Raw genomic sequence first — 16973 nt, forward strand, 5'->3', positions numbered from 1 at the left:
GATATTAACTCAGTATATGAATGATCCGTACAAAATTTACTACCCTTGAACATGAACAAAATGAAAACTATATCTTTCTCTAGGAAATCGAATATATCTTATTTTTCATACTCAATAAATCAGCATACAATTCCACCTGTTTCAATCAACAAAGACTTGGATGTTATGATGGATTCTAAGTTACTATTTCATCATCATGTTTCTACCATGGTTTCCAAGGCTAGAAGGAATCTGGGACTCATCAAATGGGTTGCTAGAGATTTTAAAGACATTGCAACATGTAAAATCTTATATTGTGAATATGTTCGTTCCCATTTGGAATTTGCTAATTTAATCTGGAATCGCAATGTTACTAGTATCACACAAGTTCTGGAGTCAGCCCAGGCTTCTTTCTTGGCTTGGTTAAAATATAAATTTAAATTATACGATATGACTAATAGGCAGATTCTTGCTAAACTGGATTTACTAGTTCTTGAAGGTCGGCGAAATTTAAGGCAAATCAAATTTATTCATGATATAATACACGCTAGAGCGAATTTAAATATACTGCGCACAAAATCCATTTTGGTGGGGGGGGGGTTCGAGTTTGGTACTTCACGATTTAGAGTTGAATTAGTCCTTGCATGAAAAAAAATTCACGTATAGAGAACTCGGATTGATTTTCGTTTCACGACAGAAAGGATCGAATTAATTTTATGTCTTAAAATATTCAATGCTTTCTCACCGAGATTCGAACCTGGGTCCTAAATATTCTTTTATTTTTAATGTTCTCTCACCGGTATCGAACGCAAGACCGTGGTTCTTCGTAAAGGTATGGGACATGTATAAACAAGATGAAACATCATTTTCCTCTTCCCTTTCCCATGCATGCGTGCACAGATATCTGTAATCATTGTGGCAATAGTCTCTGTTTTTCAGTTACTGAAGTAGCATGACTATGTAAATCATGTGTTGCAGTATGGCGTTACAGTTATAGCGAACCCCTCTTAACTGGAACTAATTGTTTTCATAGATTTCCTGTATAATTCGATATACAAACGTTAGCAAGACTTCATTTAAACAGACGATCAGAAAAATAGGAAAAATGTGAGTTTAAGAATGGAACTGCGACCGAATTCTGTATCTGAAAGAATACCATTTCAAAGAGTGCCAGAATTACCATATATTAGTGCATATGAATATATTTTGGTCCTCAATATCTTCAGTATTGAACAAAGGAATTACGTTTAAGAACATTCGAACATTGGACTGTTTCAACAAAACAACGTCCTGAACAATTAAATAATGCTGGATATTTTTACATGAACAAAAGAGACCAAATTATATGCTTGTATTGTGCTGGTGGATTAAAAGATTGGACCGATAAAGGCGTTCCATTGATAGAACATGCGAAATTGTTTCCTAATTGTCCATTTCTTCACCTTAACAAGCGAAATGCATTTATTAAACTAACACAGAAGAGGTACTCTGATATGCTAGTATTTCGTAGTGCTAAGAATGTTGATATGCATAAAAATGTCAGTAAAAGTTGCAATAATGAAATTGCCTTTGATTACAATTTTAAGAGAAATTCCAATAAAGTTCCATTACATACTTTTTCTTTGTATAAAACTGTAAAAGTCCATGTACATATTCTAAAGTTATCAAAAATTGTGTATTTATACAAATAATTCATACATGTGCTATTATGTATATCCTTGAGAGTTCTTATTTATAATGGGCATTAGCATCGTATTTGCAAAGTTGAAATATATGTTTAAGATATAGAGGAATTAATATTAAAGTACATGTACGTAACATGTAAGATCTTGAATTTTCTGAATATATATATATCATAATGGCAAGTGTATAGGGCATGTGTAAATAAGATGAAACATGGTTGTTCCTCTTTGCTCTCCCCCTTCATGCATGCACAGTCATCTATCTGTATGCATAGTATCGTTATTATGTTTTTATCAGCTACTGTAGTAACATGTCTTCGTATGCTTGTGCATCAACTATGGATACTAAGAAGGACTACTAATTAAATGTTCAATATAGTCTTAATTCAATGAGAACCAAACTAATTTGTATTGGACAGGAAGGGGATATTTGAACCAGTGATTCGTATTGCTAAAGGACATGTATTTGGAGTGTATATAAATTTGAAAGATGATCACTTGCACATTTCATCGACTTTGTTTCGGATTATTTAAATTCTCAAGTGGAAATTACATTTATAAATTCTCTTGAACGAAATAATGTACTGGTAGTGCGGAAGCTAATGGGCCAAAAATTACTAAAGTTAGAAAAGAAAGGAATACTTTATGCTCCTCGAAACACTGTGTATTTAACTTCAAATGATTGGCTTTATTTCTTTGAAATATTACAGTGTATTGAACATGCTGTGAAAAACAGTAAATTTTGCATTGCTGTGCTTTGTGAAATTTTTAAGGGGTGTATAAATACCATTCGTAATCATGTACAATCGCAAAGTCCTACATGCACAGGACTTGCTCAAATTCATACATGTGTTGATAAACAGAGTGGGATGAACATCACTTCTCCAAGAGTGTCTCTTAATAAGAACGGTGATGTAAACTTTGATGGTGAAAGATTAAAATTGGAAATGAAAGTATTTTGCAGACAAAAATACATAGATTCAATTACGGCTGATTTATTTCTTACTGATATTTGAAACAGTCAAGGATGATGGAAAGCGATACTCTAGTCCTAACTCTAGTGCTAGCTCTAGGGCAGTCTAGTACTAACTCTAGTGCATTCAATAATAATAATATTGTGAAATTGAAATCTCTAATTTCACATAAAATTTGTATTTTGTGATCGTTTAATATGTTTAAATCTGATAGGATTTTTTATTAGTGTTCTAATGTTGGTATTAAACCGATAATTGTCCTGTAGGAATAAAGATAATTCATTTAGAATTGTTGATCTGAAAAGAAATCGTATGGACGTCTTTTTTCACTAAGGAGACGCTGCATGCTTATCTCTATTGGGGAAGTATTTAGTTCGATCACAATGCAACGTATCTTTACGGTGAACAACATTGTGTTCGTAGATTTTCTCGAATACTTTTGTTTCCTCTTAAGTACTAAATTCAATATCTTCAATATTATTATTATTATAAAAGTTGTTGTGTAATATAATGACAATGGAAACGGTGTGCGTTTACTTCTATTGCGGAGTTCTTTAGTTCATACTTTATTGTCGTATGATTAAGACTTTTTAAATAAAGAAAGATTGGTTTACGATTTGGAATTTAAAATTTCTGCGTTACATAGATCTATGGTTAATTAGTTCGTCACGTGTGATTAATTAGGAAATAATAAATAAATTTCTCATTTTGTTTAATAGATTTAGTAGGAATGTCGTCTCGCCTCGACTTAATTCGTAGATTCTTAATCAAAATGAATTTTAAAAATCGTGAATTTGTAACCAAGGAAGAAAGTTATCTTTTCGTTTATTAGATTTTACAGAAATATTATTTCATGTTCATTTGTGTCTTCTTCTGTGGTTCTTCCTAGGTAAAATGTCTCCACAGGGCCCGTTTCTCACGAAAAACTGATTTTACTCACCCCAGCCCCTCCGCTATGTGACATCAAATTGTTTGAAGCACTATTAGAATAATTCATTTTCTAAATCACTTTAAAAAGTCACCAAGATTTTGAGAGGTTCTTGTGATTTTATAGGTACGGCATTAACTCCTGTATCACTGAAGTGTATTTATTATTGTTGTTATAAATAATGTTCTTACTCCTATGAATATTATAATTTTCTATATGCCATTCTTTTCAGATTAACAACGATGCCGTTAGTCCTTTTTCTCTGGATGCAGAAAAGTGTACATAAATTGTTGGTATATATATACATGTATATATATACGAGGGTTGGAACGTAAATAGTGACAAGACTACTGTGGAGACACTATGCATTGAAATGTACTAGTGGCGCTGATAGCGCACGTTGTTGACATACCTACCTAACCTCCGAGCAAATAGACTCGCCTGTCCAACGTCACCGGCAGGCACAGAAGCGAGGGAAGCAAAGTCACTTGTGAGCGAACGGTTAAGGTAAAGTTGTCACTATGTTTTCGAAACAGGGACAACGGAGTTGGATCAAGATTGAATGTACCAGAAGTCGTACAGCACGGCAGTATTATCAAGGGCTTCAAGAGGCGTGTGGGGAATCGGCATTGCCGTACAGAACAGTGGCACGGTGGGTAAAAGCCTTCAGCGAAGGTCGTCAAACTGTGGCAGAATGCATCGGGCAGGTCGTCCTAGCGTCTCTGAAGAAGTACAAGCTGTTGCCGCTTTAGTGGACAGTGATCGACGCCTGACGATTCGTGAGCTTGCCCACGAAACCGGATTAGCTCATACGACTGTGCTGCGCATCCTGAAGGAACGCCTGGGCATGCGCAAAATTGCATCACGATGGGTTCCGCATGAGTTGACGGAAACGCCGAAATGGATGCGTTACGACACTGCTCAGACGCACTTGGAGTGCTATCAGCGCGAAGGCGAGGCTTTCTTACGACGTATCGTAACACTGGATGAGACATGGGCCAGATCTTACGAGCCATGAACTCTGGCACATTCAATCTTGATCCAACTCCGTTGTCCCTGTTTCGAAAGCATAGTGACACCTTTACGTTAGACCAATCGCTCACAAGTGACTGTGGTTCCCTCGCTTGTGCGCCTGCCGGTGACGTGGGACGGGCGAGTCTATTTGCTCGGAGGTTAGGTAGGTATATCAACAATGTGCGCTATCAGCGCCACTAGTACATTTCATTGCATAGTGTCTCCACAGCAGTGTTGCCAATATTTAGATTCCAACCCTCGTGTATATATATATATATATATATATATATATATATATATATATATATATATATATATATATATATATATATATATATATAGGGTAAAGCATACAGTCATTGCCCATCAAATAGTGATTGGCCACATTGCGATTAAAAGTACAATAATAAGGACGTGCTTCGAAATTTCTCGTAATTATGTTGCTGAAGCGGACGGTGATTGTCTTTTCTTTGTTTGTAAATCGTCATTGTTCCGCAAGATTGCGCCTTTGTAATGTTTCGGAAGTGAAGGCATGTGCGGATAAGTCTGAAATTCTAGGTAAGTCTTATGAAATTCTTAAGGATTCTTCTAACAATAAATCAATCACTTTCACGATTAAAATTTGTTTTTCTTGTTGTAATTGATGATAATGAATTTCTTAAGCTTTGAAGCACTATATAACAGAATTTCTGATATCTATTTTTTACTTTCCTCATTTTCGGGGGATGGCTAATAACTATAACCTGATTACTCTTCAATTACAATCATTGGACACGTATGCCAATTACTATGTATTTGCGCAGTTAATAAATGTGGCAATTTAAAAATATTCTTAGCCTTTATTATGCACTTTATGAAATATATCTTTTTCTCACGTTAATCTGAATGTAATTACCAGTTGTTGGCATGGTGGCCAATAACTAAATATATCGGGTGGCCAATCACTATGTACAGTTCTGGTTTCTCGATTTTCTGTTTCAGGCTTTGCAGTCGTAATCGCAAGAATGCCAAAAGTTGCTAAAATACCTTAAGATAAGGATATTATAGAGAAGGCTCTCAGTGAGTTCATAAAAAAAGCATCTCAGAGATCCATAGCAAAGAAATATAGAATTCCAAGAGCTACGTTACAATATAAGATAAAGAACCCCAATTGCAAGAACACGTTTGGTCCTTCCCCTATTTTATCACAAGAGGAAGCAGACACTATTGTTCGGTAAGCGAAATTGATATCTGCATTAATACTTATGTTTCTACTTAGGTCTACTAATCTACGTATTCACTTACAAAAACGGAGAATACAGAAAACTGCATTAATATTTCGATATATTATTATTAGCATTCACTCTTTCACAGCATTCTTCTCAAGCAACTAATTGGAATCATTAGCTACGTTTCAATTAATATGTTTTTTTTTTAAAATTCCAGGGTTTATATTTAATAAAAGTTGGATTTTAGAGTAATTGAAAATGCTATGATAATTTCTTCTACCAGAAAGTTACGTCTATTTTGATATATTTATGTAACATTTCAATTTGTTAAATTACACAGATCTTTTAGAAATATTTTTGGAACTATTGAAAAATGTGAATAATATGTTAATTTGACATATTTTTTATTAAAAATTATTGATACGTTAATGAGGTTTTTTTAAATGGAAAACAAAGATTTGATAGCAAGTACAAGTGAGCCTTTCAACAATTGCAGATGGATAACTGAAGCATCCAGGAAGGGCTTCCCACGTAAGAAGATGACATTCTGCATAGTGTAAGGGAATTTTTAACAGAGAATCCTCGTCCAAACCCATTTAAAGATAATTTACCTGGGAGTGGATGGTTTAAAGTAAATTATAATTTATTGTCTTTTTGAAATGATTTTTTGCATAAAGAACGACTAACTGTAAGCACTGTTTATTATTTTTATATTATATAGGCCTAATTTATAAAATATTCAAATATTTTTCAAGTAAGGTTACTTTTGTGTTTCTCATGATTTCTACATTGTAAACTTTTAAAACTGTAAAAGAAACATAATACATAGAAATTAATATTTTGTTAACTAGAAATTAATAGATTTTTTTAAAATAACCACAAAATGCATTGTTTCATTTTCACAATCCTAAACTACTTTTATCAATATAATAGTGACCTTTCTGTTTAATTTCTAGGCTGTAGAACAAAATTGTACTCATAGTAAGCTCAAAAATTTTGATTGCATTTAGTGGACCATCACTAGTACAAACCCCGCCCAATCACTAAAAAATGTGAACAATTTCTGTACATTTCCGCATATTTTTACAAAAATAGATTCTGTAAAAATGCTGTACAACTTAGAGCAAAAAGAATAACCGAAATCGAAAGCTAATATCCCCATAAGTCCACTTAAAAAATATTAGTTTTAAATTGCATGAAATAAGGGCACCACTAAACACCAAAGTCAAAATTTTTATTAAGTGGCCAATAACTGTGCATTTCACCCTATATATATATATATCACAAAAATCTTACTTGTCCACGGATACTTGCAAAGTCCCACGAATGTAGAATCTTCAGAATTTGAAAAGAAGAAATGAAATCATTTTCATTCTATCTGTAAATTAAACATTTCTTTCTCTCGCCACATGGAGTGTCCCTTTTCCAAGAGAAGAGAAAATAAATAGATTTTTTTTATCAAAGGTGAATACTCTATTACTGAAGCAGTAAAATACAACTGGAAACTTCTCTTTTCTTGATTTGGAATCTGTGAAGAAAAATAGTGACGAAAACCCAATCCCTAAGGCAAATAAAATGATTCAGAATTCAACCCATGGGAATTGTGAATGTAAGTATTCTTCTTTATATAAGATAGATCAGTGTTTCATTCTTTAGATATATAGGTTATCTTTCTTTGTTCAGCGTCACGTCACTTGATGTGAGAACATCACGTTCATACTTCTCACTTTTGTTGATGTTTGTCTTAACAAGTGATCTAATAGTTATCTTCACGCGTATGTATTTCATTCTTTAAAATGTAAACTTGCGGTGTTTAAAGATGATGATGATGAACGTGTACAAAAAATTTCAAACTTTTAATGAACTAATTCGATTCTTTCTTTAATGTCAGAGTTTCGTTTTGAAAGTAATTACTTTTCACCAGAAGGTGAGGAGCGCTGTGACACTGTAAATCTTCTGAAGAAGTCATTATTACCATCCTCAGCAAATGCAAGGTGGTTTCTTTACTTTTAAACAATAATTACTTTCAAAACCCTTTTATACACACTATCTATCAAAAAATCACCGAGAAACATGTATATACAATACAATCAATAAATCAAGCAAAATGATGGTGCATACATTATTATTTTCGACCTAGTCTTCATATCGCTTGAGGCACTTCGTAACCACTGCTATGCTCCCCTAAGTGACCGAATGTTCCGGTTCCACTGTTCCGTTTGAAAGACAAAAACCGGAGAATATCCACACCCGGAAAAACAAATAGAATTACAGGTTTCAAGTATGCAGTGGTATAATTTGGTGGTGAATATAACAAATACGAAAAGATAAATTTACTTTTAATCCACTGAATAACGACTCTACAAAAATAAATGTTATTTTATTTCTTTTCTTCCTTCCATTGTTCATCGATTAACCATAGGAGAATTAAATTCTTAGTTCCATGGTTGTTGAGTAATTGGACGTAACAAACTGTTCCATTATTTATTGAAAATTTCCTTTCGCTCACGAACTTTATTTCTTTTGAAGTCAAGCATTACTCAAAAAAGACAAAAAGCATGAAACAGATGATTGATAAGAGGGGAAGAAGAGTTTACATCGCGTGAGCGATTCACCCACAAGTCATATAGGTTGACACCAGGCAAACAGCTTTCCTCCCCTGAAACTCTTACACACACAGCTCTTATACAACAAGTTAACTGCAGCTACTATTCCTTTCCAATATCCATTAAACGCAAATTTTAATACTAAATTGCATACTTTTTATCGAAAAAGACAATAAATATGAAAACTTTAAGTATACTTACGTACATTACAGTAGTTAGGAAACTTCATTCATACGTTTCAATTGTCTGCCTCACTTAAAAAAAAAAACTCTTTCCTTTCTCCTTTGTTTTAACTTCTGTATTAATAACTTCAGATTAAATATAATGTAGAAAGCAGCACAAAACAAACTATTACTTACTTCGTTGCACATTAAGTTGACTGACTTTCGTAACTCAACAACCACTTCTTGAACCTCCGCACACTATGAAGCAAGCCCACACAATGGCGACTCAAACCGGCTCGAATCTTGGTCAAGCCACTCCAGTGTTGCCACCTGCATAAAATAAATTCCACCATAAATTCCATGCATACAGAACAATGTTTTTTGTAACAAACGTTACAACTTGTCGCATCGCAATAGTAACAAAAGTCGATCAAAATTTTACACACAGTTCACTATAACTTGATAATGGTATGCACTACATATCACCAAACAAGTTAGTTTGGAAGTTCGATGTTTCTCGTAGTTTGCGTCTCACTTTAAATAAATTCTGTTTCATATACAACTTAAAAAGGAGAAGAAACAAATGTGAGCACTCTCTCAATGGACGTAGAAACGTTCGGAGAACTAATGGAAAATCCACAAACACGATGCTGTTCATCACAAGTTTACTTGGGTAAAGATCAAAGAAACGACCTCCACACACGTTAATCTTTTAAACGAACTGAAAGTGGTAGAAAATATTACTTTATGATCTCAACGATGATTAACATAGTTCAAGTGAGTTTCACTTCACATTGCAATTTGTTTTGTTATCTCTTACCGTTATTCCTATATATTTATAATATTCAAACCTAAAATTAAATGAAATGAAATCTTTAAGTTTTACGTCCCACATTTATGCCGGTTAGACTAAAGGAGACGATGAGAGTGAGAAATGAATGAAATGGTGGAATGAACGGGAAATGGGAGAACTCCGAGAAAACCCACGAGCACAGTGATCTTGCAGCAGAAAAAGTCCAAACGGCTCGACCTGGGATCGAATTAAGGACCCCAAGCACTAGATGTGAACGCTCTACCAATGAGCCACCCCTTCAAACTTAAAATTTAGCAGGTTTCTATATCATGTGGTTCCCCGGAAAAAAATAAAGATCGGATCGGATTAACTATATTCTTGCAGAACTGAATTCTCGTTATCTATTATCGATTTTGCTTTATGTCGATTAGCGTTAAAACCAAAAATGATTTCTATTATTACCAATTTGAAAAGAGGACTAAGAGAGGTGATACAGGCTATTCTCCGAGCGATGAATTGTTTTCAAAGAAACTAGTTCTCGATCTTACATTTTTGTTCTATGAAACATTTAAAATTCGCAACTACGTCTCGCTATCTATTATCGTTTATACTCTATGATAATCAGCGTTAAACTCATAAGTAATATCTATCATTTAAATTTTAAAAAAAGAGATGACAGATTTTATTTTGGAATGGTGAATTGTTTTCAAAGAAAACAGTTCTCGATGTTACCGTTTTGGGTGTTGATTCTGGAATTATTCTCAAAAATCTTTTGTCGTCTCGTCTTGTTTTGGAAATTAAAGTACAAAATGTATGCCCTGATTTCATCTAGAAGTTATCAGCATCCCTTTGCTTTACTAAAGGTACGCTAAGTTGTGATATAAGAATATAAACACGGTTTTGAATTTATTATTGGAATATATTGCGCAGTGATTAGCGTATCTTTAAACCTTGATAAATCATCTTCATCGTGTTCGTACAATTACTTTTGTCAATTTATAGTTTTTACACAAGAGTCATGTAACATTAAACAGTGATTGTGATCTAAAGCTTTGTGAAATGTTATTGCCCATAAATCTCGGATGTGTGAACAAGTATTGCTCATTAGTCTCAGATATGTGAACTAGTATTGCCCATAAGTATCGAATGTTTCTGTATCATCTTGAATTTGAAAATGTACTTATCGATTCGAGACTTTTGTCTTTTCGTACCTAGAACATTCTTGACTCATTAACAATACTAGTTTACCAGAGTAATATTATTTTGAGGTATCATCTTCACATCTTCGTAACAAGTCTTTCAATCCCTGCATTTGTACATTTTGTTTCTACTTTCATATCTCGGTAGTTATTAGATAAGACATAAAATGTGAACGTGATTTAAAAACAAAGCGAGAGTACAAATGCCGAAAGAAACATTTAAATAAGTAACCACCTATTTTGTTTATTTTTGAATAAGAAGTTAAGAAAAAACTCTATGGAATAGAAACATAAACGTTACCCACGCACGCACAATGTTTGTACACCACAGAGTTCATTTTACGAAAGCTGCGATTGAACCCGATTCCGTACACAACATTTGAGGTATAATTCATATTCATTCTTCTTCTTCGTTTGCTCTGATGAAGAGCTGTGTTCAAGGTCCGACCCTACCATTAATTAACATTTCGACTTTTCTGTAAATTTTGTATAATGTGGACACCTCCCTTATCGAAATGAAATCCGGTTCACGTTCCTCGTTGTAAGTATTAAACAAGATTAATATGGGATATTAAGCTTCATAAATATTTTCGTCATTTTTCTCTGGACGCAAAAGTTTACTTAAATTGTTAGTATTTACTCTATATCTATCACCACAAACATACTTGTCCATCTATCATATCAAAGACTCACAAATGTAGAATCTTCAGAATTTGAAAAAAAATGAAATATTTCTTAATTCCATCTGTAAATTAAAAAGTATCTACTTTGGAATTACCACTTCCTTACGTCTCCATTAGATGCTTATCAGCAGTCACATTTACAAAAAATACATGATGTATTTAGAAACGTCTCATCATCTTGGCCCCGGGTTCACGATGCACTCTCATATGTAGGAAATCCCACTTACGATAATGTTTTATTCATGAATGGCAGTATCGTGTTCCTAGGTTTTCTTAATATTCTCCTGTTTCCTTGCACATGTTGTATTTTATTAATTATTTCATAATCACTCACTTTCAGTAATTATACGTGTACTTTAGTCTCGAGGATATAAGCATTGTTCTCCTATTACTATTCAACACGTTTTTCTAAGAACATCCTGCATAACTTGTGTAAATATCTCATCATGAGACAATAACAAACGAACATGAATTCTGGAAACAGACACACTAGATTCATGCGATAGCTAATAGTTCTCTCTCTCTCTCTCTCTCTCTCTTTCCCTCTTCAAATACATTTTTATTGCTAACTTAATTTTTTATTTGGTATCATGATGTACCAATAGAAGTGTACAAAGTGATCTACCACTGAGTCTCCTTACATAAATGTTAAAGGAGATCTTCCTTGTGGATAAGCGTTTATTGTACGTTCCTTTAGCGGCCTTACCCTGGGTTCGATTTCTTCTGAGAACTCCTGAGGTTTGTATTCCACGTTAATTAGTAGTAGTAGACATACGTCTCATATAGCATCGCTGATGTAAACGACGTTAAAACACGAATCAACACAGCCGAATCAAAAGTTATGGGGTTGTATTTATTCAATAATGAACATGATTGGTAAAAATATGATGATGGTGTAAAATAATAAGCATTACATTAATTAATATTTTAAATGTTTTATTTTTCGAATCCCAGAAAAGCTTATACTCAAATTAGATACTACTAGTAATGAATTCAAGTACGATTTTTCATCAAACGTAAAATATTACTGAACTAATGAATGATACATTTTCAGAAATGTATAAAATATTTCACTTTCAATAAAATCGCTAGACTGAAAAATATGTTTTATTTGTTTGCGTGTTCAATTTCACTAATGGAATAGCAGACTCGATAATGCATATTTTCAAGCAATAAAAATATTTTCATGCTGTTGTCACTCAATTGACGTCATGAAATATATCACTTTCACTAAAATCACTACCCTGAAAAATATATTTCTTCTCTTATATCAATACATATCTATCTCATCGATACCCTCTAAAGGTAGAGTATCAGTTTCCCTTACCATAGCTGTCTTTGGATCCTGTCAAACAATTCATGACTGATTGCTTCTATGATTTTTTTGTTTACATAATGCTTTCATTTCCAATTTTAGTCTTTCAACATCAATGTTTACATCACCGTCCTTCTTCAAGGCAAGAGACTCATTCGGAGAACTAATGCTCCTTCTATTATTAATACTTTGTTCATCCACACATGTATGAATTCCCTCAAGTTCAGTACATGCAAGACATTGCAATTCTACATAATTGTGAATAGTCTTTGTAAACAAACCAAGTATTCACGTACCACATCACTGCAAACTTCACTGTTTCTCACAGCACGTTCAATACACTGTAAAATTCCCAAGAAAGGAAATAATTCGCTTCAATTTAAGTACACACTGTTTCGAGGAGCATGAAATTTTCCTTTTTTCTCTAACTCCATTTTTTCATCTATTAGGTTTAGTACCAACAGTTTATTATTTCGTCTAAGAGAATATATAGATGTAATTTCCACTTGAGAATTTAATTAGGCCGAAACAAATGGGATGAATTGTACAAGTCTTTCCCACTCTGACTGATTTAACTTCACTCCAAACACAAGCCCTTTACCAATACGAATCACTGGTTCAAGTGTATCACTATCCAGTCCGATACAAATTGTTTTGGTTTTCATTGAACTAAGTCCATATTGAACATTTAACAACAAACACTCTTTCTTATTTACCATAGTTCATGCACAAATACTCATGGACATGTTACTTCAGTAGCTGAACAGCACAGAAAATGTCACTATACACACTTGTTTCTTTAAGGACACATGAAGGGGAAAGGAGGAAAATGAAGAACAAGTCCATAATCATGTTTTTTCTTATTTGTACATGTCCATACATTTACGATGTGACTAACTCAGTGAATTCAACGTCGTGCATGCGATCGCCATTAAAAATTAATCTTTCTTTTCTTTATACATTAAACATATGTTTCCACCTTGCAAATATGATAAGAATGCTCCAAAATCTGCTTCTACCTTTTCAGTAAAGCGTCCTGGTAGAATCACTTTTGTCTTGCTTCAAATGTCACACAAACCTTCTTTCCATATCTGGTTGTAATTAGTTTGCAATGTACAATACGATAGGTTTTATTAATTTTTAAGTCCTGTAATTTTCTAAAAGATACTAACTCTGGTGCATTAAGTTTGGTTAGTAAATTCATTGACGATGCCATCTTTAACTAATTCATCTAAACGACAGGTCTCTCTCTCGAAGACAAGATAGTATTTTTTCTCTCGAAGACGTAATCTACATGTATGATCACTAAATCAGCTTGTTCTCATTGTCTTAAGAATTCACAGGATACCTTTCTTAACTCTGTGAAGATATACTGAAGCACTCTTCTGCGTGAGCCACCAAACTTAACACATTCAAAAAAATTGAAAATTTCAACCTCATAAGTTCTCCTGAGCAAATTGTGAGAACATGATGTCTTAACAAATCACACGATCAAAGGTCATTTCTTTGATCGCATAGAAAGTAAATCGTAAACGAAATAAGAATAATCTGAATTGCATAAATAATGAAATTATGAACTAAGTAAGTCAACGGAGAGTATAGTGAGAGAATTTGATTATCATAAGTACAAATATTTATTACATTAATTTTACAGCTAAACTCAACAAAATAATGCTCAAAAAAGTGCTAATGCTATATACAGGCATATTAATTATTTATTAACTTGAGAAAGGCCTACGACTCGATTGAGTGGGAAACGTTGTATAACCTTCTTACAGAATTTGAAATACCGAGTAAAGTTATTTAAACTAATTAACGTATGTTTAAATGAATCTTAAAGTTATATTTTTCACGAACTATGAGAATGGCCTGAAACAAAGATAGATGCGTTTGCGTCCTTATTATTATACTGAGCTCTTAGACTAGTAATACATTGATTTGCAACTTAATGTACGACTCAAACTAGATGATGGGACAGAGTGTGTCAATGATAGAGTATGTTTTGGGTCCCTGGCTAGATCTTGAACGAATAGATTTCTGATGAAGAACGTCCATGAGTTTTCTAGGAGTACTCTACTTTCACATTCTCATTCCACCGTCATTCTCTTACCTTAAATATTTTTTCCCTTAGCCTAAATTGCGTATTCGTGGTTCGTTAAACTGAAAGATTTCATTTTATTTTCGAATCAGATAAGCTCCTCTGAGAATTACACTTGTATCTCTCATATCAAATATACGACTGCTAACTATATATATAGTCAGGAGAGGATCTAATATGTAAATAAAATTAGGTTAAGAGTCCCAGGTTAAGTGGCCGCAAGTTAACGCTCAAGATCTTCTCAGAAGTTGTTTCGAATTTTAACTCTTTAAATCTAGTTTGTATCAATTTCGATTCACATTAAACAGGAAAACAAATGTGCAACGATAAAGATGAAATCTTTCAGTTTAACGTCCGATGAATATCTCTTTTAGGCTAAGGTGAAGGGATGCTTAATGTAAAGTGAATAATGTTGAAATGATGCAATGAAATGAAAGGGAACTATCCCAAGAGAATCATCGGACACAATGTTGTCCACCACAAACTTACATGGCTTGGTATCGAACTGGGATCCTCTGCATCAGAGGTAAGCGTTGTGCTATATCGCAAGCTACTATAATAACGTAGAAAATAGAATGATCTCAGAGAGTAGGAGACGGATGATTAAGGCAAATGAATGATTAAATAATTAGTAGAAAGACAATATGTGAGTAGCACACGAAAACCCGCGGACAAGATGTTGTTCAGCATAAGCTTACTTCTTCGGGAATCGAACTAGGAACCGCATGCATCAGATGTAAGCGTTCTGCCACAGTGCAGGACAATTAGCAATAAAAATCTGCTTTTAGCCTTTCCCGCTGGTCTACGTAACGCCGTGGTCTACTTACTTCTCTGTGAACGAATGAATATATCACAATTCAGATTATGATAAGGACAATTCTCAGAAATGAGATATGTTTAGTATTTACTCGCAGCTGGAAAAAAGATTATGATAAGGGCAGTTCTCAAAACGAATTGCCTTTATTACTCATTCGCAGTCGGAAATGCTATACCTTTGCATTTTGTCTACAGTCGCACGTATGTATTATCGTGTGTGTGAAGAGAACAAGTACTGTACTTCTCTCGACAACAAAACAATACATGTAATCTGAAATGCTGTATACGTACAATTCTTCAATTCTCATCCTACGTTTGAAAAAAATCATCCGGTACTAAAAGGGACACTAAATTCCAATCTAACGAACATGAACTTGCGTGTGGGGTATTGGCCCTAAGATCATAAGTTCGGTTCCGCTGAGGTGGGAAGGGGGAGTTGAGTATGCAAATTTTCATCCTACGTTGTCAAAACATTGTGAAATGCTATGAGAAGCTTCCGTTATTAGATCATCCTCCATAATGGAAGTCAACACATTTTTTTAAAAAAAAATCATAAACTAGGATATTCATCTTAGGAACCTAACGCCCAGGAAACCTTCCAAAGGGCGAAAATTTTCCCACAAGGGGCGCTAACACTATGCAAAGCCATGTTTCATTATTTTTATTACTAATCATCGTTTTCAATGGGAATGTGTTTCAAAACTGCACCTGTATATACGGTTTCTCATCCCACGTTTTCAAAAAAATCATAAAATATAATATTCACCTTAACAACTAAGACAAATTTCATACAATCTGGTGGGAAGCTAGGATCATTGAATATCATAGCTTCAGTTCATAAGCTGCAGGCGTGTCAGTGGGGAATACGACTAATGCTAAATCGCTTAAGGGGAAGCGGCGGGAGGGGATAAAAATAGCTACCCGCTATGCGAATGCTATGAGAAGCTTCCGTTCAGATCTTCACAGGAGGGTACGAATGCCGTGGGGGGTTCAAAATAGATACCCAATCCTATGAGAAGCTTCCGAAGGACGAGTGTGGGGGTTACGAGCATTGAACTCTTGAAAGCACTACAGTGATTCGAAAATGAGAAGTTTCGAACGATGAATATCATATACTATAATACATTGGACCCAATCCAAATCAGTATCTATCTATCTATCTATCTATCTATATATATATATATATATATATATATATATATATATATATATATATGTTATGAAACATAGCAATTGCCTCTGTTAGCAACTAAGACCATTTCCATCAAAGAACAAATCACGATCTTCGCCAGAGGGTAGGAGGTCCAAAATAGCTATACAATAGATGAGAAGGCGAAGACCAACCAATTGCGAAGCTTCGATCAATGATCGCTTACGCTCTTCGCAGGAGGAACCAGCATTGATGGGGTTCCAAAATACCTACCCAATGCTATGAGAAGCTTCCGTTCTTAGCTTCGCAGTAGGGGTTGCGGCGGGGGGTTAAAAATAACTATCCAATACACGACAAGAAGAAG

The 16973-nt window shown here is 34.1% G+C and overlaps 1 protein-coding gene across 1 annotated transcript; it reads left to right on the forward strand.

The window, feature by feature from the left end:
- Window positions 1–4257: 4257 nt before the first annotated feature.
- LOC145675268 (histone-lysine N-methyltransferase SETMAR-like) lies at window positions 4258–4581 on the forward strand. The gene has a single exon (XM_081745653.1). The coding sequence runs from the start codon at window positions 4258–4260 to the stop codon at window positions 4579–4581; it is 324 nt and encodes a 107-aa protein (XP_081601779.1).
- Window positions 4582–16973: the final 12392 nt, after the last annotated feature.

The sequence above is a fragment of the Thermobia domestica genome, chromosome 18, assembly GCF_964235325.1.
Source record: "Thermobia domestica chromosome 18, izTheDome1.hap1.1, whole genome shotgun sequence".
Lineage (NCBI taxonomy): Eukaryota > Metazoa > Arthropoda > Insecta > Zygentoma > Lepismatidae > Thermobia > Thermobia domestica.